At 44.6% G+C, this 17,033-nt stretch overlaps 1 protein-coding gene across 6 annotated transcripts in view; it reads left to right on the top strand.

Annotated features, from left to right (window-relative positions):
* Nucleotides 1-17,033, top strand: part of VAV2 (vav guanine nucleotide exchange factor 2) — a 309,428-nt gene that overhangs the window by 209,858 nt on the left and 82,537 nt on the right. For all 6 annotated transcript variants that reach the window (XM_037879836.2, XM_037879838.2, XM_037879837.2 and 3 more), the window contains exon 4: nt 13,803-13,871. In XM_037879836.2, the coding sequence (XP_037735764.1) occupies nt 13,803-13,871 (69 nt within the window). The remainder of the gene's footprint in view (nt 1-13,802; nt 13,872-17,033) is intronic.

The raw sequence follows: 17,033 nt of genomic DNA, 5'->3' as shown, positions 1-17,033 counted from the left end.
TAGCTAAACTATCCTGTTCTCTCTTGATTTCTCAAATAGTCTTATTTATGCAGTAGTCGCAATATAAATGATTACTAAGAAGGAAAGGGGTTACACCAGTTGAGGATCTGTCCCCGGAGCAAACTGTAAAATCGAGATGGAGACTTTGAATATCCCAAAGATTTGAGCAAGTGGGGAAGGGAACTGGATCTAGGGTTTTGGTTCAGGTCTATCTCTGTGGCAAAAGGGACTGTATCATACAACCTTGTGAACAGATTCGAGACCTGCACTAGGGGTGCTGATGGACTTTCAGATGAACCCAAAACCCCAGCTTAGATTTACCTATGGATTTCACAGGTGGTGTTAAATTACTTCCTCCTCCATCTATACAGAAGAGAGAGAGTGTGATATTTTGTGACCACCAAGAAACAGATCCTGGCTGAAGCCTCCTCTGCTGGTTGCATAGCTACATGCATTAAGGCCAAAGTTTTCAAACTGGGGCACCTAAATCCACATTTAGGTGTCTAAGTAAAAGTGGACTAACTCTTAGCAATGCTTAGCGCCGTTGCTTCTTATTGACTTCTCTAGCCACTGTCTGCAATTCTGAAAAATGAGCTTATGTAGGTGCCTAAATATGGATTTAAGTGCCTAACCTTAGGTACCCATTTGAAAATGGGGACCTATGCCCTTAAGTGTGGCAGAGCTGTCCAGGAAATAGAGCTTCCCAGTGTGACCAGCCCTATCAGTACAGGATGATGATCTATGTTATATTCTACCTGAATTGCAAGGGCATCGGTGTTAATTTCCTATTGGTGAAAGGAAAAAAACTCCCTTGTGCAGTTGCTCTTATTGGTGCTTATGGAACATATAGCCACTCCCACTTTAGATCAGTGTCATTCTATCCTGTCTTCCTTACATGCCCCTCTGCCCGGGCCTTGCCTCTGCGTTGAAACCAATAGCAAAGCTCCCCCGGGTTTCACTGGACGTAAGATCCAGCCCCTAACTTTACGGAATAACCACAAGTGACAAAGTCTGATGATTATGTCAGTAAAAAGTGATTGGGCCAGATCCTCCGTAGCTCAGCCAGTTTGCACCAGCAGAGGATTTGGTCCATTGCGCTTGTCGTGAAATGCTCCCGTGGAAGCAGCCACCATTTCACCGGTGGCGCATGCATAACTTTAGCCCTTTAAAAGGCAGGTTTTAAAAAGTATGATCGCTGGGTTGGGAAAAAAGGCAGGGCAGAGCTCAGGGTAGCGTGTCAGCCCTGAGGCCCTTAGAGGGATGGGGTCAGCTCCTGCTAGGGGTGAGTCATCTCATCCTAGTCCCTGGTGGATGTTCGCCCACATCACAAAGTCATTTGCATGGAGCCTCTGCTTCAGTGGCCACAAACTGAAACAGGTGGGGTGCAGCTGACCAGGACTGTAACAGAACAAGGAGTGAGAAGTTTGTCCAGCACTTGTCTGATACCATGGCTGGCCTTTAGCCGTGCTAATGGTCCTTCACTTCCATAAGGACTGCATACCTCCAGGGATGGGAAACAAATAAGGCAGCTTCCTCTGTGTTGTATTACAACGTGGTTTGCCTCTAACAAGCTAATACGGGAAATCATCTTAGTAAAATGAGCCATCTCCATGACCCTGAGCATTCTCTGACCGCACCCCCAAGACGTCTGCAGCCTGGCTTTCGGTTTCTGGGCCCAGATCTCAGATGGTGAAAACATAATTAGGAATAAATCTTCCCGTTTCTGTCTGTTAACGTCAAGTTGCAGTTTATCTAGCTGTTCCCATTTAATAACGCTCAAGCAACACACGGGCTGTGCCGTGTCCATCAGAATGGAGGGTGGGTGTGTAACACCGATTGACCCCGGGCGTCGGAATCGAACCGCTGGAGCTAAATGCATGAGCCTCTCTGGCATGAGCTGAAAGCCACATGTTTATTAGGTAAGGCTGTAGCAGACTCAGTCTCTACGTGGTCTCGGTGCCACTACAGAGGACAGAACACCACACCCAGGAGGTGTGTGGGTTACACATGCATGCACACACTTGCAATATACACTCCAGTATCCACATACACACCGGACATGGCCAGGGTACTAAACGCATCACAGCACAGGGTGACCGGAGTGATTCGTTGGTTTTTTTTCATATTAGGCGACTCCTCAGATATTAATTTATTGTACCCATGGATGTCATATTTGGCGACAGGATTATTTCTGCATTTGCTTCTGAGTTGTTTAAGCTCCAGGAAAACACTGTATCACATGCACACAAGCTCTCTGACCCAGAAAATACCCTAAGTGTTTCATAAGATCAGGGACATACTTTGCATTGCATGCCAAGAGTGCTCATTTTCCGCCGTAATCGTTGTTGTGTTTTGTTTTTTAAAAAAAGAACTTCATTCCAAATTCCATAACAAATTACACAGTATCTCTCCTCCTTTTGGAAGACTATAAATCAAATGCATCGGGTCAGTCCTACTTGTGATTTGTTCTTTGTTCTCTGGAAATGACACACTGCTGAACGCTGTGTTTTCTGTCTGTTAAGAAACTTACTCTGGGAGGTTTATTATCTTAATTCTGCAGGGGATTGTTCCAGAAACATTTGAAGTTGCTTGGAGTTTTGCCATTGACTTCAGTGCAATTAGGATCAGGGTCTAGCTGCTCCCAAGGCTTAAGGGATGTTTGGGGAAGATCATGGCCAACGGCTGCTGTGTAGGGGAGATTGAGTAGGAAACAAAGTATATTTTTATAATGTAAAATAAGAGAGATTGTTACCCCTGGAAAGGGCAATGCACATCTGTGCAGGGGACAGAGCTTTCTTGGAGACTAGTCTGAGACTGGGCAACAAACTCCCCCAGGGACTAAGAACCATCATAAATTTCACCACTTTCTGCTCCAAGTGCCAGGCACACGTCTCTGACTGGCCTTCTTTGAGATAAACACAGAGCAACGTGGACAGCTAATAAAAATCACCCAAACCCTGCCAAAACAAAACACTCCAGTGTGCACACAATTCTTCCCTGGGGAGAAAGAAAGTAGATACCACCCATAACAGATGTTATGGAAATCCATCAACCTCAGCAAAAAACCCACACAGATAGAGACAGACAGACATCTTCCTCTCCAAATGCAAACAGATGGACATCATAACAAATGGACTGAAGGTAAAAAATCCATTGCAATCGACATACTACACTGACTATGGTGAGAGACTGTGCCACTCACTCTCAAAGAAACTGAGGAACCACCTGATCAGCATCCTGTACAGCAGACAGGAGAAGATCAAGAATGAGCTCTCAAAACTGGAGACTCTCATACAAAACCAACCTTCCACACAAACTTTCACGTGGCTGGACTTTACAAAAACGAGATAAGCCATTTACAACGCACACTTCACTTCTCTACAGAGGAAAAAGGACAGTAAACTATCTAAACTCCTACATGCCGGGGGGGCTACAACAATGGTACCCTCAATTCACCTAACAATATTGTTAATCTATCCAGCCACACACTTTGCCCGGTGGAAGAGTCTATCCTATCTCGGGGACTCTCTTTCTGCCCCACCACCCCCACGAACATGATACTGTTCTGTGGCGATCTGGAAGCCTACTTTTGTCGTCTCCGACTTAAGGAATATTTTCAACACACCACTGAACAGTGCACTGACCCACAGGAACCCTCCTACCAACACTACAAGAAGAATAATTCTGCCTGGGCTCCTCCTGACGGTTGAAGTGACAGACTGGACTTCTACAGAGAGTGCTTCCACAGACGTGCACAGGCTGAAATTGTGAACAAACAGCATCACTTGTCCTATAACTTCAGTCGTACAGAATGCAATGCCATCCACAGCCTCAGAAACAACTCTGACATTATAATCAAAGGGGCTGACAAAGGAGGTGCTGTAGTCATAATGAACAGGAGGCTGCCAGGCAACTCTCCAACCCCACATTCTACAGGCCATTATCTTCCGAGCCCACTGAGGAGTACCAAAAGAAACTACACCATCTGCTCAAGAAACTCCCTGCTACTGCACGGAAACAAATCTACATGGACACACCCCCAGAGCCCTGACCAGGGGTATTCTATCTGCTACCCAAGATCCATAAACCTGGAAACCGTGGATGCCTCATCATCTCAGGCATCGGCATTCTTACAGCAGGATTATCTGGCTATTTGGAATCTCTCCTCAGACCCTACGCTACCATCACTCTTAGCTATCTTCGAGACACCACCGACTTTCTGAGGAAACTACAATGCATTGGTGATCTTCCTGAAAACACCATCCTGGCCACCATGGATATAGAAGCTCTTTATACCAATATTCCACATGAGGATGGACTACAAACTGTCAAGAACAGTATCCCTGATGAGGCCACGGCACACCTGGTGGCTGAGCTTTGTAACTTTGTCCTCACCCACAACCATTTCAGATTTGGAGACAACTTATACCTTCAAGTCAGCGGCACTGCTGTGGGTACCCACATGGCCCCACAGTATGCCAACATTTTTATGACTGACTTAGAACGCTTCCTCAGCTCTCGTCTCCTAGTGCCCCTCCTCTTCTTGCACTACATTGATGACATCTTTGGGAAGGAGGCCCTTGAAGAATTCCACCTGGATTTCAATAATTTCCACCCCACCATCAACCTCAGCCTGGACCAGTCCACAAAAGAGATCCACTTTCTGGACACTACAGTGCAAATAAGCGATAGTCACATAAACACCACCCTATACCGGAAACCTACTGACCGCTATACTTACCTACATGCCTCCAGCTTCCATCCAGGACACATCACACAATCCATTGTCTACAGCCAAGCCCTAAGATACAACCAAATTTGCTCCAATCCCTCAGAGAGAGACAAACACCTACAAGATCTTTATCAAGCATTCTTAAAACTACAATACCCACCTCAGGAAGTGAGGAAACAGATTGACAGGGCAAGACAGGTACCCAGAAATCACCTACTTCAGGACAGGCCCAACAAGGAAAATAACAGAACACCACTGGCCATCATGTACAGCCCCCAGCTAAAACTTCTCCAGCACATTATCAATGATCTACAACCTATCCTGGAAGACAATCCCTCACTCTCCCAGACCTTGGGAGACAGGCCAGTCCTCGCTTACAGACAGCCCCCCAACCTCAAGCAAATACTCACCAGCAACTATACACCACACCCCAGAAACACTAACCGAGGAACCAATCCCTTTAGCAAACCTCGTTGCCTACTCTGTCCCCATATCTACTCTAGCAACATCATCAGAGGACCCAACCACATCAGCCACACCATCAGGGGCTCTTTCTCGTGTACATCTACTAATGTGATGTACGCCATCGTGTGCCAGCAATGCCTCTCTGCCATGTACATTGGCCAAACCGGACAGTCCCTATGTAAAAGAATAAATGGACACAAATCGGACATCAGGAATGGTAACATACAAAAGCCAGTAGGAGAACACTTCAATCTTCCTGGATATTCTATAATAGATTTGAAAGTAGCTGTATTTGAATAAAAAAACTTCAGAAACAGACTTCAAAGAGAAACAACAGAACTAAAATTCATTTGCAAATTTAACATCATTAATTTGGACTTGCATAGGGACTGGGAGTGGCCGGCTCATTACAAAAGCAGTTTTGCCTCTCCTGGAATTGACACCTCCTCATCTATTATTGGGAGTGGACTACATCCACCCTGATCGAATTCGCCCTGTCAGCACTGGTTCTCCACTTGTGAGGTAACTCCCTTCTCTTCATGTGTCAGTATATTTATGTCTGCAGCTGTAATTTTCACTCCATGCATCTGAAGAAGTGGGGTTTTTACCCATGAAAGCTTATGCTCAAATAAACCTGTTCGTCTTTAAGGTACCACCGGACTCCTTGTTGTTTTTGTGGATACAGACTAACACGGCTACCCCCAATACATAACAGATGTTATTAGTCACATTGCTTAATGCACAACTGGAAGGCACTCAAATACTATGGTGAGGAGGGTGGTTTTAGAACCTATATAGAATAGAATAGACACTGGAGTGGGAATCAGGGGACCTGATTTCTGTTCCCAGCTCTGCCACAATCTTGCTGGATGGCCTTGAGCATGCCATTTAATCTGTTTCTGCTTTAGTTTCCCCTTGCATAGAAAGTGAATAACCATTCTTACCCCCCCTTGTTTTGAGATCGATATACTGTCTTCTTCTTTATGTATCTTATTGTGGTAGCTATGCATTGGAATCCTGCCGCTTTGGATAGAAACTGACTTAGATCCCTATTCCTGGGCTGCTGTTTAGAGAAGTTTACTTCCCCCTGAAACCATTTGATTGTTGTATGCAAGTGCCTGTTAGGTCATGAGTTACCAGGCCTTAAAACGCCACCACTATTGCTGACTTGCTTTTCTCGCTCATTTCATTTCTGAGGTGGTTTTAGGGGTTGACTTCTCTCAAAGCACTGGATTAAGGGATTAAAGTGGGGTTTGTCAAAGATGCCTGAGAGAGTGAGGTGCAGAAGTCCCATTTCAAGCTGTTGGAGGGTATGCGGGGGGAAAGAGGCTTCTGAAAATCTCACCCTAAGAACCTGACTCTCCTCTCATGTACGTGAGTTTAAATTGGGGCCGATTTCACTGAAGCCTGTGGAGTTACACAGGTGTAAAACTAATGAGAAAGTAGAATGAGGCTCTACTGCCCTGTGCTAACCGAAAGCTTCATTCCAAGCTGCCTTCATAAGAGATACAGCAAGAGAATTTTAATTTTAGGCCTAGCGATTGTTGAGATTGTGGCTGCTCAAATCATACTGGAACCTGAGTATGTTTTGGAAGGAGTGTTGCAAAGCAAGACAGTAATCAGAATGATGTGACTGTACAGTGTATCTCCTGAGCCCCCAAGGCAAGAAACAAACAAGTTGTCAGTCTTTTTTGGAAAGCTGACATTCCCAGCACTGAACAGCATTCCCTTCTAGTGCTGATGGCTTGTAATGAGAGCTCATCCAGGGCTCAATATCGCAAGTTGCCAATCCTGAAGCAGCCTCATTTTCTTTCTCTGAAGCCATATTTTGACTGCCGATAACTGAATGCATTCGCTCTCTGCAGATAAGGAGGAACCTTACTTGGCTTTGCCCATTTTCCGATTAGAATTGGGCCTGGAATTTTCAGAAAGAGTGAGGAGTTCACCTCCCTTTGAGTTTTGGTGGGATTAGGGTTCTAACTCTCCCAGCTGCCTTTGAAGATCTTTCCAGGGTGTGCGTACATCTGATATTGATTCTGAAGTTGTCATACTTGGAGATTTGAAGGGTTCGTGCTCCAGGGGAATTGTCAGCTTTTAGTGCCCTTTAAAGAAAGGAGGTGGGGGCGGGGGAAAGGTGAGCTAAATAATAAAATACAAGCAGGCCCAAATTTATACACCAGTTCTGAACACCTCGAACTTTGTGGGAGTTCACGTCTGGGTCTGAATTTTATGGTTCGGTCCCATGTCTGTATAAAAGCAACATTGATCCCAATATTTTAGATAACCCACTGTAGCTCCATATGGACTAATGCCAAAAATAAGGGGCTACCTCAGTATATCTAAATGCGAACGTTAACCAAAAACTACCCTGCAAACTGGGTATGTTTAGCCAAGAATGGTTAGGTTAAAAGTTCACCTAGTGTGGGTGGTGGTTGTTGTTGTTTTTTTTGTTTTTTTTTTGTAAGTTAGCTTTGACCCATGTATCATCATGGGACACAAATGAGAGAGGGATGCTCTTTTCACAAAGACACAAAATCTGTCACACCGGCTAGCTGAAGTGGAAAACTTCATTTCCTCGACACAAGACATGAGCTCTTCTGGAAGGGAACCTGATAAAAGGTCCCTGGAAGGTGATCTCCTGGAAAGCAGGGAATACAAGAAAGTGCTGTAAGAATTGAATGAACAGCATAGATGCATGCACTTTACCTGGCTTCCCCCTTCAGAGCCTGGGGCACAGTTTGCCCTTTGTGTAGTGTTGCTACGGGTCGGCGTCCTTTTTAGCATGTTCATTAATGTGTGTTCGTCGTCTATGTTAAGTGCTTCAAAAAAATCTTGGTTGGAATTAGACCCGTTTTATTTGTCCTTTGCTTGTCTATCTGAGGAGCATTAGTGGCCTGCATTGCTGCAGTGTCTGAGTGCCTCATAACATGGCCTGGGACAGATGCAGAACAGAGGTACAGAGAGATGAAAGAACATGCCCAGGGTTACACAGGACGTCTGTGACAAGGCAAGGAATTTAACCTGGGTTGTCCCAAGTCCTAGGCTGTTGTCCTACCCACTGGGCCAGCCTTCCTCCCTGAGTTCCTCATGGGTTGAATTTTGACAAAATCTGCCCCACTGATGTTACGATGCAGCTGGCTTTGTGTCAGGCTCAATCCTGCTCCCACGGAAGTAGAAGTAGGTATGTGAAAGGGAACTAGACTGTATTGGCTTGGTAAGCAGGGACTGAGATGAACTAATAGGTTGTTTTCACTCTCTAATGTCTATGACTCTGATTCTCAATCTAGGCCTGGTAGCACAGTGGTGGACTAATAGATAAACTAAAAAAAAAAACCCCAAAACAAACCATACCCTGGATAGATAAACTGTGTGTGCTAGGAAATCATGTCACCACACCACACACTGAATGTGCTGAAGGAAAATGCTGTGGAAAGTGTTAGCAAAAATATTCTTCTTGTAATAATGGTTTCTTCTTAATGTCTCATGCGATGCAGAAATGTACTTTCTTCTCTGCAAAGTGAAGAGAAAATTGGATATAAAATAGGGAGAAGTTTTAGATAATCAGCATATTAATAATAATAATAATAATCAGTATCAAAGTACTGCCTAAAGACCCCAGTCAAGATCAGGGTCCCTTTGTGCTAGACACTGTGCAAACACAGTGGAGGACATTCCTTGCCCCAGTGAGCTTACAGTGCAGATAGATAAGGCAGACAAAGGCTGGGAGGAAGGAAGGACTGTTTGTCCTATTTTATAGATGGGGAAAATGCGGCACAAAGAAAATAAAGCCTTGTTCCCACAATTGATCAATGCAGGGGAATTGCTGCACCCCTGTGGAGCCCCCCTGAAACCATCGAGTGAGGCTCTGTGTGGCTGCCGCAGTCTACTTGTGTGCTGCGGGGCTGAAACCTTGGACTAGCACACAGTTACACTAGTTACACAGTCTATGACCGAGCTGAAAACAGAACCGGGGTCTTCCAAGTCCCAGCCGTAACCACAAAGACCATCCTTCCTCTCCAGTTATTTTTGTAATCTCCTCCTCACTGTGTTTTCTTCTTGAATTGCACTGTTTGTTTCTGTAGTTATCCTTGAAGCAACTGGGGCTGCAAAGAGAGAGGCTGTGAATCCCAGACCTGTCTTCTACTTTTGTGTTTTTCCCCCCAGTCAAGGTGAAACTCCTGGGACCGCACGTGAAATTGCAATCTGTAAAAACCTCTCCCATATTTTTCTCTTTGCCATTTCTTTACCGTAGCCACTGATTGAGCCTATAGCCTAGATTTTCAGTTGGAAACGTGTGACTTTATTATTCTTAATTACTGTTTTACCTTCTTGCTTCCTGCCGGGCTGAACAGTAGAGAAGGAAGGAAGCCGTTTAAGAGATTAAAAGCAAGTGATGTTTAAAAGAGGGAAAGCTGTGCACCATGTTTTCAGTGTTCTTTCTAAACCAGCACCGTTTAAAACAAAAATGACTTTTCATGGTCCCTTTTGTTTGTATTTATTTATTTATTTCCAGTCAAGCCGCACAGTGGGCGCAGGGGGTTGTTCATACAGCACCAGCAGTGTGCTAGGAGCTTTCTAGAACGTGCACGTGAACAAGGTCCGTGTCCAGAAGACCTTGCAATCGAAGTAACAATACTTACCACGGATGTAGCACATTCCATCTATGGATCTCAAAGCCCTTGATAAAGAAAGTTAAATATCGAGGAGCCAGATTCTTTTCCAATCTGCTTTACAGATGCACAACATGTAAAGTCCAAGCTTATCTACTGGGGTATTAACCATAATGTAAAACAAAGATCAGCTTAAACCTTCTCTTCAGGACGGGCTGTTGCGTGGGGTCCTCCCTCAGGACTGCTCAGCCCACACCATAGGTCATTTCCCCCCAACCATAGACAATCTCATCTCCCTTATGTCCCAGTGGTGTAACACACAACCTTCCACGCTGAGTCAATAGTAACCACTTAACCTTTACTGGTAGGATCCACACTTGCTAGATGGGTAACCTGCTTTGAGTAAACACTGCCAGCCTATTACAATATCATTATTCCCATTTTTCAGATGAGGAAACCAAGTCACAGAAATATTAAATGTCTTGCCCAGGGTGATAGTGACAGATCTGGGAACGGAGTCCAGGTGTCTTGATTCCCAGTCTGGTGCCGCTGTGTCCTGTGCTGGCTGCTGTTGCCAAGCAGTCTGTATTCAAATGAAGGTAGGAGGACAGGATGCAACGAGGCATTGTGGGATTGACTGATCGGTTTCCTTGATTTCTGTTCGTTTTTTATTAAGTTTGAAGAATTTCAGTCGTCACGGATTTCAAGTTACGGTAAACATTGAATGGTATCGAACAAAGCCGCAGGTCTCTCGCGTCTTACCCGAGGCCCTCAACGCATTTAAACGTTAAGCCTCACAGCATCCCAGCAAGGGAGTTAATTATGCTCATGTATAAGTTTTTCCTCAACTAGGGTCAAATTCGCCTTTGTGCAGAAGGCCCGCACTAGAATTATTCACTGCTTCAGTCCCACTGAGAGCACACATTGGACTTACCTGCTACATAGGCCTGGTGCTTGACCACTTCGCAGGGTGCATTTCCACCCTATGTGTATTCATTCTGTGCTCAACCTATGGCAGGGAGGGGCTCTCTTCCCACCCTTGAAATCACTGTAGTCCTGCTGCCCAGCGACCTACTTCCTTAACCTCCTCTGTTTTTGTTGTCTCAAGTAGAATGTGATACCAGTTTCCATGATATCCTTAGCCGAGCGCATTAGTAGCTGGCGACTTGCACAGAATTGATTTGTCTGAGGTTCACGTGTCTTTTATATTAGTCACTTTTCTATATCGACCCCTGGGTTGCAGCAGGAGACGAGAAATGCACACACTCAAATATGTGTTGATAAAATGAAAACCACAGACCCTTGGGATCACCAGCCACAAGTGTTCAAAAAAACATAAATCAGCCCCCGAAAATCCATGAGATTTGTTAAGATAATCCACTACAGGTTCTTTTTCTTTGTCTTCTGGTTTCTGAGCCTTTAGGATGCACTTGCTTCATGTTTTCAGGCTTTTCTCTGCAACCATGAGGGCTAGAAACAACAATCGCAAATTTCACACAACTTGTGATAAAATCATGACAGTTGGCAACACTGGACTGTGCTCCCTAACGTTGCTTCTTTGTGACTAGGCCTGGTAGAAGTTGCTGTCTTGAACTATGTTCTTAAGTTCCCTTGTTTGCATCATGAATGCAAACTCACGGAACATGATCCCATTTACCCAGTTTGAGCCAATTTCTACAGCTCAGTGGGTAGTGGTGCTCCTTTCCCTTTTTGGGTCAGTGCCTTGATGCTGTGTTATTATGAACCATGCTAACTGCAGATTTGAGCCCTGTTAAGAAACACTTACTCGGTCTGATGCGATCGCCAAGGGAGGAGAGAAGTAAGGCAGGTTAGTGCTAGTGAACTGATCCAAGAATAGCAAAATCTGGGGCTCACTGGGCCACGTATTAAATCTTTCATGTGAATCAATCTAGTTTGAAACTGGAAAAGGAGGAAATTAAACTTGGGTGTGGTTAAAAGTTCGCCTGTATCCAATTTTGCTCACCCACAACATAAACCTCAAATGCAGTATCACAGTTAGCTGGACGGTGCTATGGGGAATCCACTACCGCTTGTACTGTCAGTTCATGGATCCTTTCCGTGCGTCTTATTCCCCGCTCCCCCCGCCCCCTCTCTCTCTACCTGCACCCCCTCTGCTATAATTTCTATTAACAGCAGTGCCACAAATAGATGATGAGGGGGAAACCGTTCAGCTTTGATATCCCTCTGCCTTTATTTAGTTTCATCCAGCCAGCTAGCAGCTCTGAGCAAAGGTCATTGGGTTCGCAATCCGGGGAATCACAGCTTGGCCATTTGGAGTGAAGTGCAGGCTTGACTATGGAAGATGGGCTAGGCCCTCTACAGGGACTGCTTAGTAACTAGAGGCATCCATCCCTACCAGCACATTAGCCCACTGCGGCCTATGCCAGCAATAATATATTGGGTTTAATTAAAGCAGTATTTTTTCATCTCCTCCATATATTATTTGATTATTGCTTCAGAATGAGCCAAGGAATTTATTTCTTTGCTCTTTTAATCTACCCCTTCCTTTTTAATTTTTTCTTTTGGTGTTCATTTCCCCCACCTCCAGGGCTTTTAACTGCTTAAAGCGATTGGACTGTTATTAGTTTTAAGTAAATAAGACCATTTTTCACAAGGATTGTGCTTGAAGACATGTTTGTTCATTGCAGATGGAAGCCATTATGGTTGGACCAATTCCGTGCAGGAACTCTAACATGATGGGGCACCCAGATGCTGGATTTGATTCCAGGGGCGTTGGAACAATTTGTACAGTGGGGGCGGGGGGCCAAGAGCCATTGAACAAACCTGTAAACCCTGGACAGGATGGAAACCGTTTCAAGCCAGGGTGTGCGGTAACACTTCTAGTTTCACCACCCCTGCTTGATTCTTCAATTCCCTGCACCTTGTGCTACAGTCAGTCACCTGTGCTAAGCGAGGCCATCGTGGGTGTAAAATTGTGTTTGCAGAAAGAAAGGTACGTTTGTGCAGCCCCGAGCACAGTGACGTTTTGGTTCAAGGCTGAGGCTCCTGGGTGCTACTTCAATACAAAATAACAAATAGTTATAATAAAAATGCTCTCAGCGGGAATGGAGAGTTGTGATTTGTTAGCCTTTAACGCCCAGTTGCCGTCAGGTATAAATGCCAGCATGAGATGGAAGGCCATAGACGATTAAGCCTGGTGTCTGGGGTGGTGCTTCCCTTGAAAGTGCAGCAAGCACCCTGCCAAATCCCCCGCCCCCCAAATAAAACCTAGTTTTGTTGGAGCCTAGGCGTCAACTTGACCAGCTCAGTACACATTAATCTGAGCTGCTTTGTCTGCACTAGGGTTTTAGAGAGCAGTAGTTAGCGTGAGCTAGCTACCGTGTTCTAGCCACATACCTTTAAATCTTAGTCCAAGATAATCAAGACCCAGAGGGCCCACAAAGCCTTTCCCTGTGATCACAGATGTATGTATTGCCGTAGGCACCATGGGGCTCGTATTCAACAGGAAATTTGGATGTATTAGAGCAAAACCCCAGAGTCGTGTAAACAAACACAATGTCAAATATGACTCTGCACCCTTGCAGGCAGGGACAAGTCATGTCTGACATTGTGTCATGGATGAACCCTATTGGAGCCCTAGGGTTACCTATGGCCAGTGGCCACAATGTGAACTACGTCTTGTCCGTGTCTCCATTGACTGCAGCATCCTGATTAATGCTGCGATAGTTAACAGGTCTCCTTGACCTTGTGCTCTAGCATGACCTAATTTCCTACTGCAGCCACAACCCTGAGCCCAAGCTGAAAACTGAGAAGAGGTCTTATCAGAAGCTGATGCTTATGGGGCTGGCTGTGTGTAATACAAATACATGTAATACCGATGGATATTTTTGCTCCAAAGCAACCCCTCGTTTACACAATGTGCTGATCTGAATTCTCACGGGTTGCAGCAAATGATGATTGTATGCGCAAGAGGTCAGCATTGCCAATAATGTACTTTCTCTCCTCTCTTCCAGACCCTTCCCTTCAGAGGAGACCACAGAGAATGACGATGACGTCTATCGGAGCTTGGAGGAACTGGCTGAGTAAGTGGCCGTGCAAAAAACAAACAAACAAAAAGTCGCAATTCAGTTTCAGCAAGGAATGATAAAATAGGACAGCTGGGATCTGAGTGCGGGCCTGCCTCATTGATGTTCTTGCCAAGAAATTTTTGTGCTGCTACAATAGTCTGGCTTTTTTCCCCCATGTAGAGCTCTGGGAGACATCAATTCTAACAGAGCACAATGGGGGGTGATTGGACGCTAAGACTACGAAGATTCCTCCATAACTCTAAATCTCATTTTAAATACACAGGGGCTGTATGGGATTCCCCTGATTGTCCGAGTCAGGAGTAGCTCAGAGAAGGGAGTACCTCCTCTTTAACCGTCTCCTCTCAGCAGCAGGTAGTTAGGGGATTACAGATCAGTAGATAATCAACACAAGAAGGTCTTGTGCAAAGCATAATTCTGGAAACTCCACATCACGTGCCCTATTGCGCTGTTTAATCCAAATGATGCACTCAGCACTGTACAGTTCGCAAAAATACACTGTCCCTGACCTGAAGAGCATACAGTCGAGAAAATCAGATACTTGGGAAATGGTCATACTGGGAAAAACAAGAGATGGAGAAAGCATAATGGGGAACGGGAGAGAAGGGTCAGTGAGTCTTTCTACTAGAGACCCTGAACAAGATCCTGACTGTATGTATATTGTCTAGATAGACAAGGCAGGGAGAAAGGAAGTATTAATATCCCCATTTACAGATGGGGGAACTGAGGCACAGAGAGACTGAGGGGGTTGCTGGCAGCCAGACAGGAACTCTGTGGAAAAGGCCGGATTTGAATGCTGGTCTCCCAAGTCCCAGGCTAGTGCCTGCAGTGGCTGGTGTGTGGGATTTCTGGCTTTGGCGCTCCCTGATCGGTGATTTTCACTCTCGGTGATGGGAGATAAGGGCTCTTTGTGTTCTCACCAGAGTAAAGCTGGACTCTGGTTGCTGCTCTTGTAGTTCCACGATAGCGTGTTAATCTAAATTGGGATTTTCACAGGAGCCGATGAGTACTGGTACATGACAGTTGGGTGTCTAACTCCCTTAGGCTACAATGGAAATGTCAGCCAGTCTTTTTAGGGCTTCAAACACATGATTAATTGGATTTATTTCTGATCATATGGTGTGTTGTGGGAATGCCTTTGGTGTATCCGTTTCTATCTTTATCTCCAGCATCTGTCTCTGCTGTTGTGACAACACTGAAGATTTTTAACAACCTTGAACCAAATCATAGAGAATGAAATCCTGGACCCATTGAAGTTGATGGCAAAATTCCCATTGACTTCAGTGGGGCCTGGATTTCAATAATGTACAATCCATTTCATATGGGGAGAAAATTTTCAAGGGTGGATATATGGCTTTATACAGTTAAATATTATTGTTCAACAACATAAATAATAAAGCTTAATTCAATGAGTTCCTTATGGCTTCAGTTATTACAAAAGTAAATCATAAATTGATACATGGAATGGAGTATATCTGAGTCCCTAACTTGTGGTTTGGTCCTAGCAGTGATAATTGAATACATTTTAACATATATAGGGCTCCTTTCAAAAATAATACTTTCCCCCTCCAAATGGTCTTAAAATCATTTTAATATTGGGTTTTTAAATTCCTGATTCTGACCCATATGCATGTTTTAAATTGGGGAATATGTTTGTGTGTGAATTCCTGGTGTTTGCTAAACTGATTAGGGCTATTGGAGCTGGCTGTGATCCAAGCAGTGTGGACAGGCAATATTTTCAGTCTGTGCTCCTTACAAGGAGCAGATTATACTTTAAAAAGAAGGATTCACACCTGTAATTACTTTGCTGCTGATCTCTGCAACTTCTAGGATATGACTGTTCCTTTCTATCTGTATATGTTCTTCTATACCCCCAACACCATGTTACCTGAGTAATGGATGGATTATTAATGGGTTTTATCCTCACAACACCCCCGTGAGATTGGAAAAGTTTGCCCTTGATCTCTCTGTGCCTCAGTTCCCAATGGGCAAAATGGAACTAATATACTTCCAAAGTTCCTAATTGACTTAATAGCCTAACTCATTAGGAAACTAACACCCATTGTCTTTCAGTGAAAATAAGGCTCCTCTCCTTGCTGTCCCAGCTTCGCTGCATCTTTTAACCCCACATTTCTCTCCTCTTCTTGAGATTCAGGCTACAAAGTTTGTGGGGGTTCAGATCTATTAGAGAAGGACCCATATGCAAAAAAAAAAAAAGAGAAGAAAAAAAGAGGGGGTGGGGTTTAAGATCCCAAAGTCTGTTGGCATTTTCCACTCCCCCGTTAGGAGTTTATGTTCTTCAGCTTTGTGTATGTCAGATAGGAGTGCCCAGAGACATACCCAATATCGTAAAATGTACCACAATGCCTAAGGAATTCATTAGAATTAGAGCTCAGTAAATTCCTGGTGACAGAAAACTGGGAGATTACCCAGGTAGGGTACATCTGCACTGTGGTGGGAGGTGTTCTGTCCAGTGCCATAGATGGATGGCACTAGTTGATTGAGCTGGCAATCACACCTCCAACTGCTGTGTAGACGTACCCTTAGGAATGTCCTCAATATTTGTGTTCTAGCTCCATGAGGGGTGGCCTGAGCAGCATGATATATTAGTAGTGGTCTCTCGTTCTCTGTCTTCCACAAGGAGACTCTAATTTGAGATGAACCATACATATACTGTGCAATAATGTTGCATGCTGGCAAGCCCAGGGTAGCATGAGAAACAAAGAGGTCATTCCTGAGCCGGGAATGATTCAATGTCCCCAACGTCTTTAGCATCCAGCAGCCATAGGGGAGGTACGTTAAATGTTTCTCAGGTGGTAGAAAATGATTTTCACAGCAAATTGTAAAAGGATCCAATTCTAGGAAGTACAACCACTGTTGAACAGCAAAACCGCAAGTAACAATCTTCCCTACTTTGTAAAACTTTCATTGCTTTTTGCTGCTCTGTATTTTCCCCCCATTAGCTACACAGGCACGATTCAACTGCAAGTTATTGGACTCAGTTTTTTCCCCCCTCTTAACTATTTCTAAAATGGGTTGTAGCCCTGTTCTGAAAATAACTGCCAAAACTTCCATCAATAATGGAGCTGAATTATCCTTGTTAACTTCAGCATAGGGGTGCTGGAACAATTTTTATAGTGGGGGAGCTGAGAGCTGTTG

The sequence above is a fragment of the Chelonia mydas genome, chromosome 16 (genome assembly GCF_015237465.2).
Source record: "Chelonia mydas isolate rCheMyd1 chromosome 16, rCheMyd1.pri.v2, whole genome shotgun sequence".
In the NCBI taxonomy this organism is placed as follows: Eukaryota; Metazoa; Chordata; order Testudines; family Cheloniidae; genus Chelonia; species Chelonia mydas.
The sequence above is the reverse complement of the archived record's forward strand: the minus strand, read 5'-3'. Positions and strand labels throughout refer to the sequence as shown.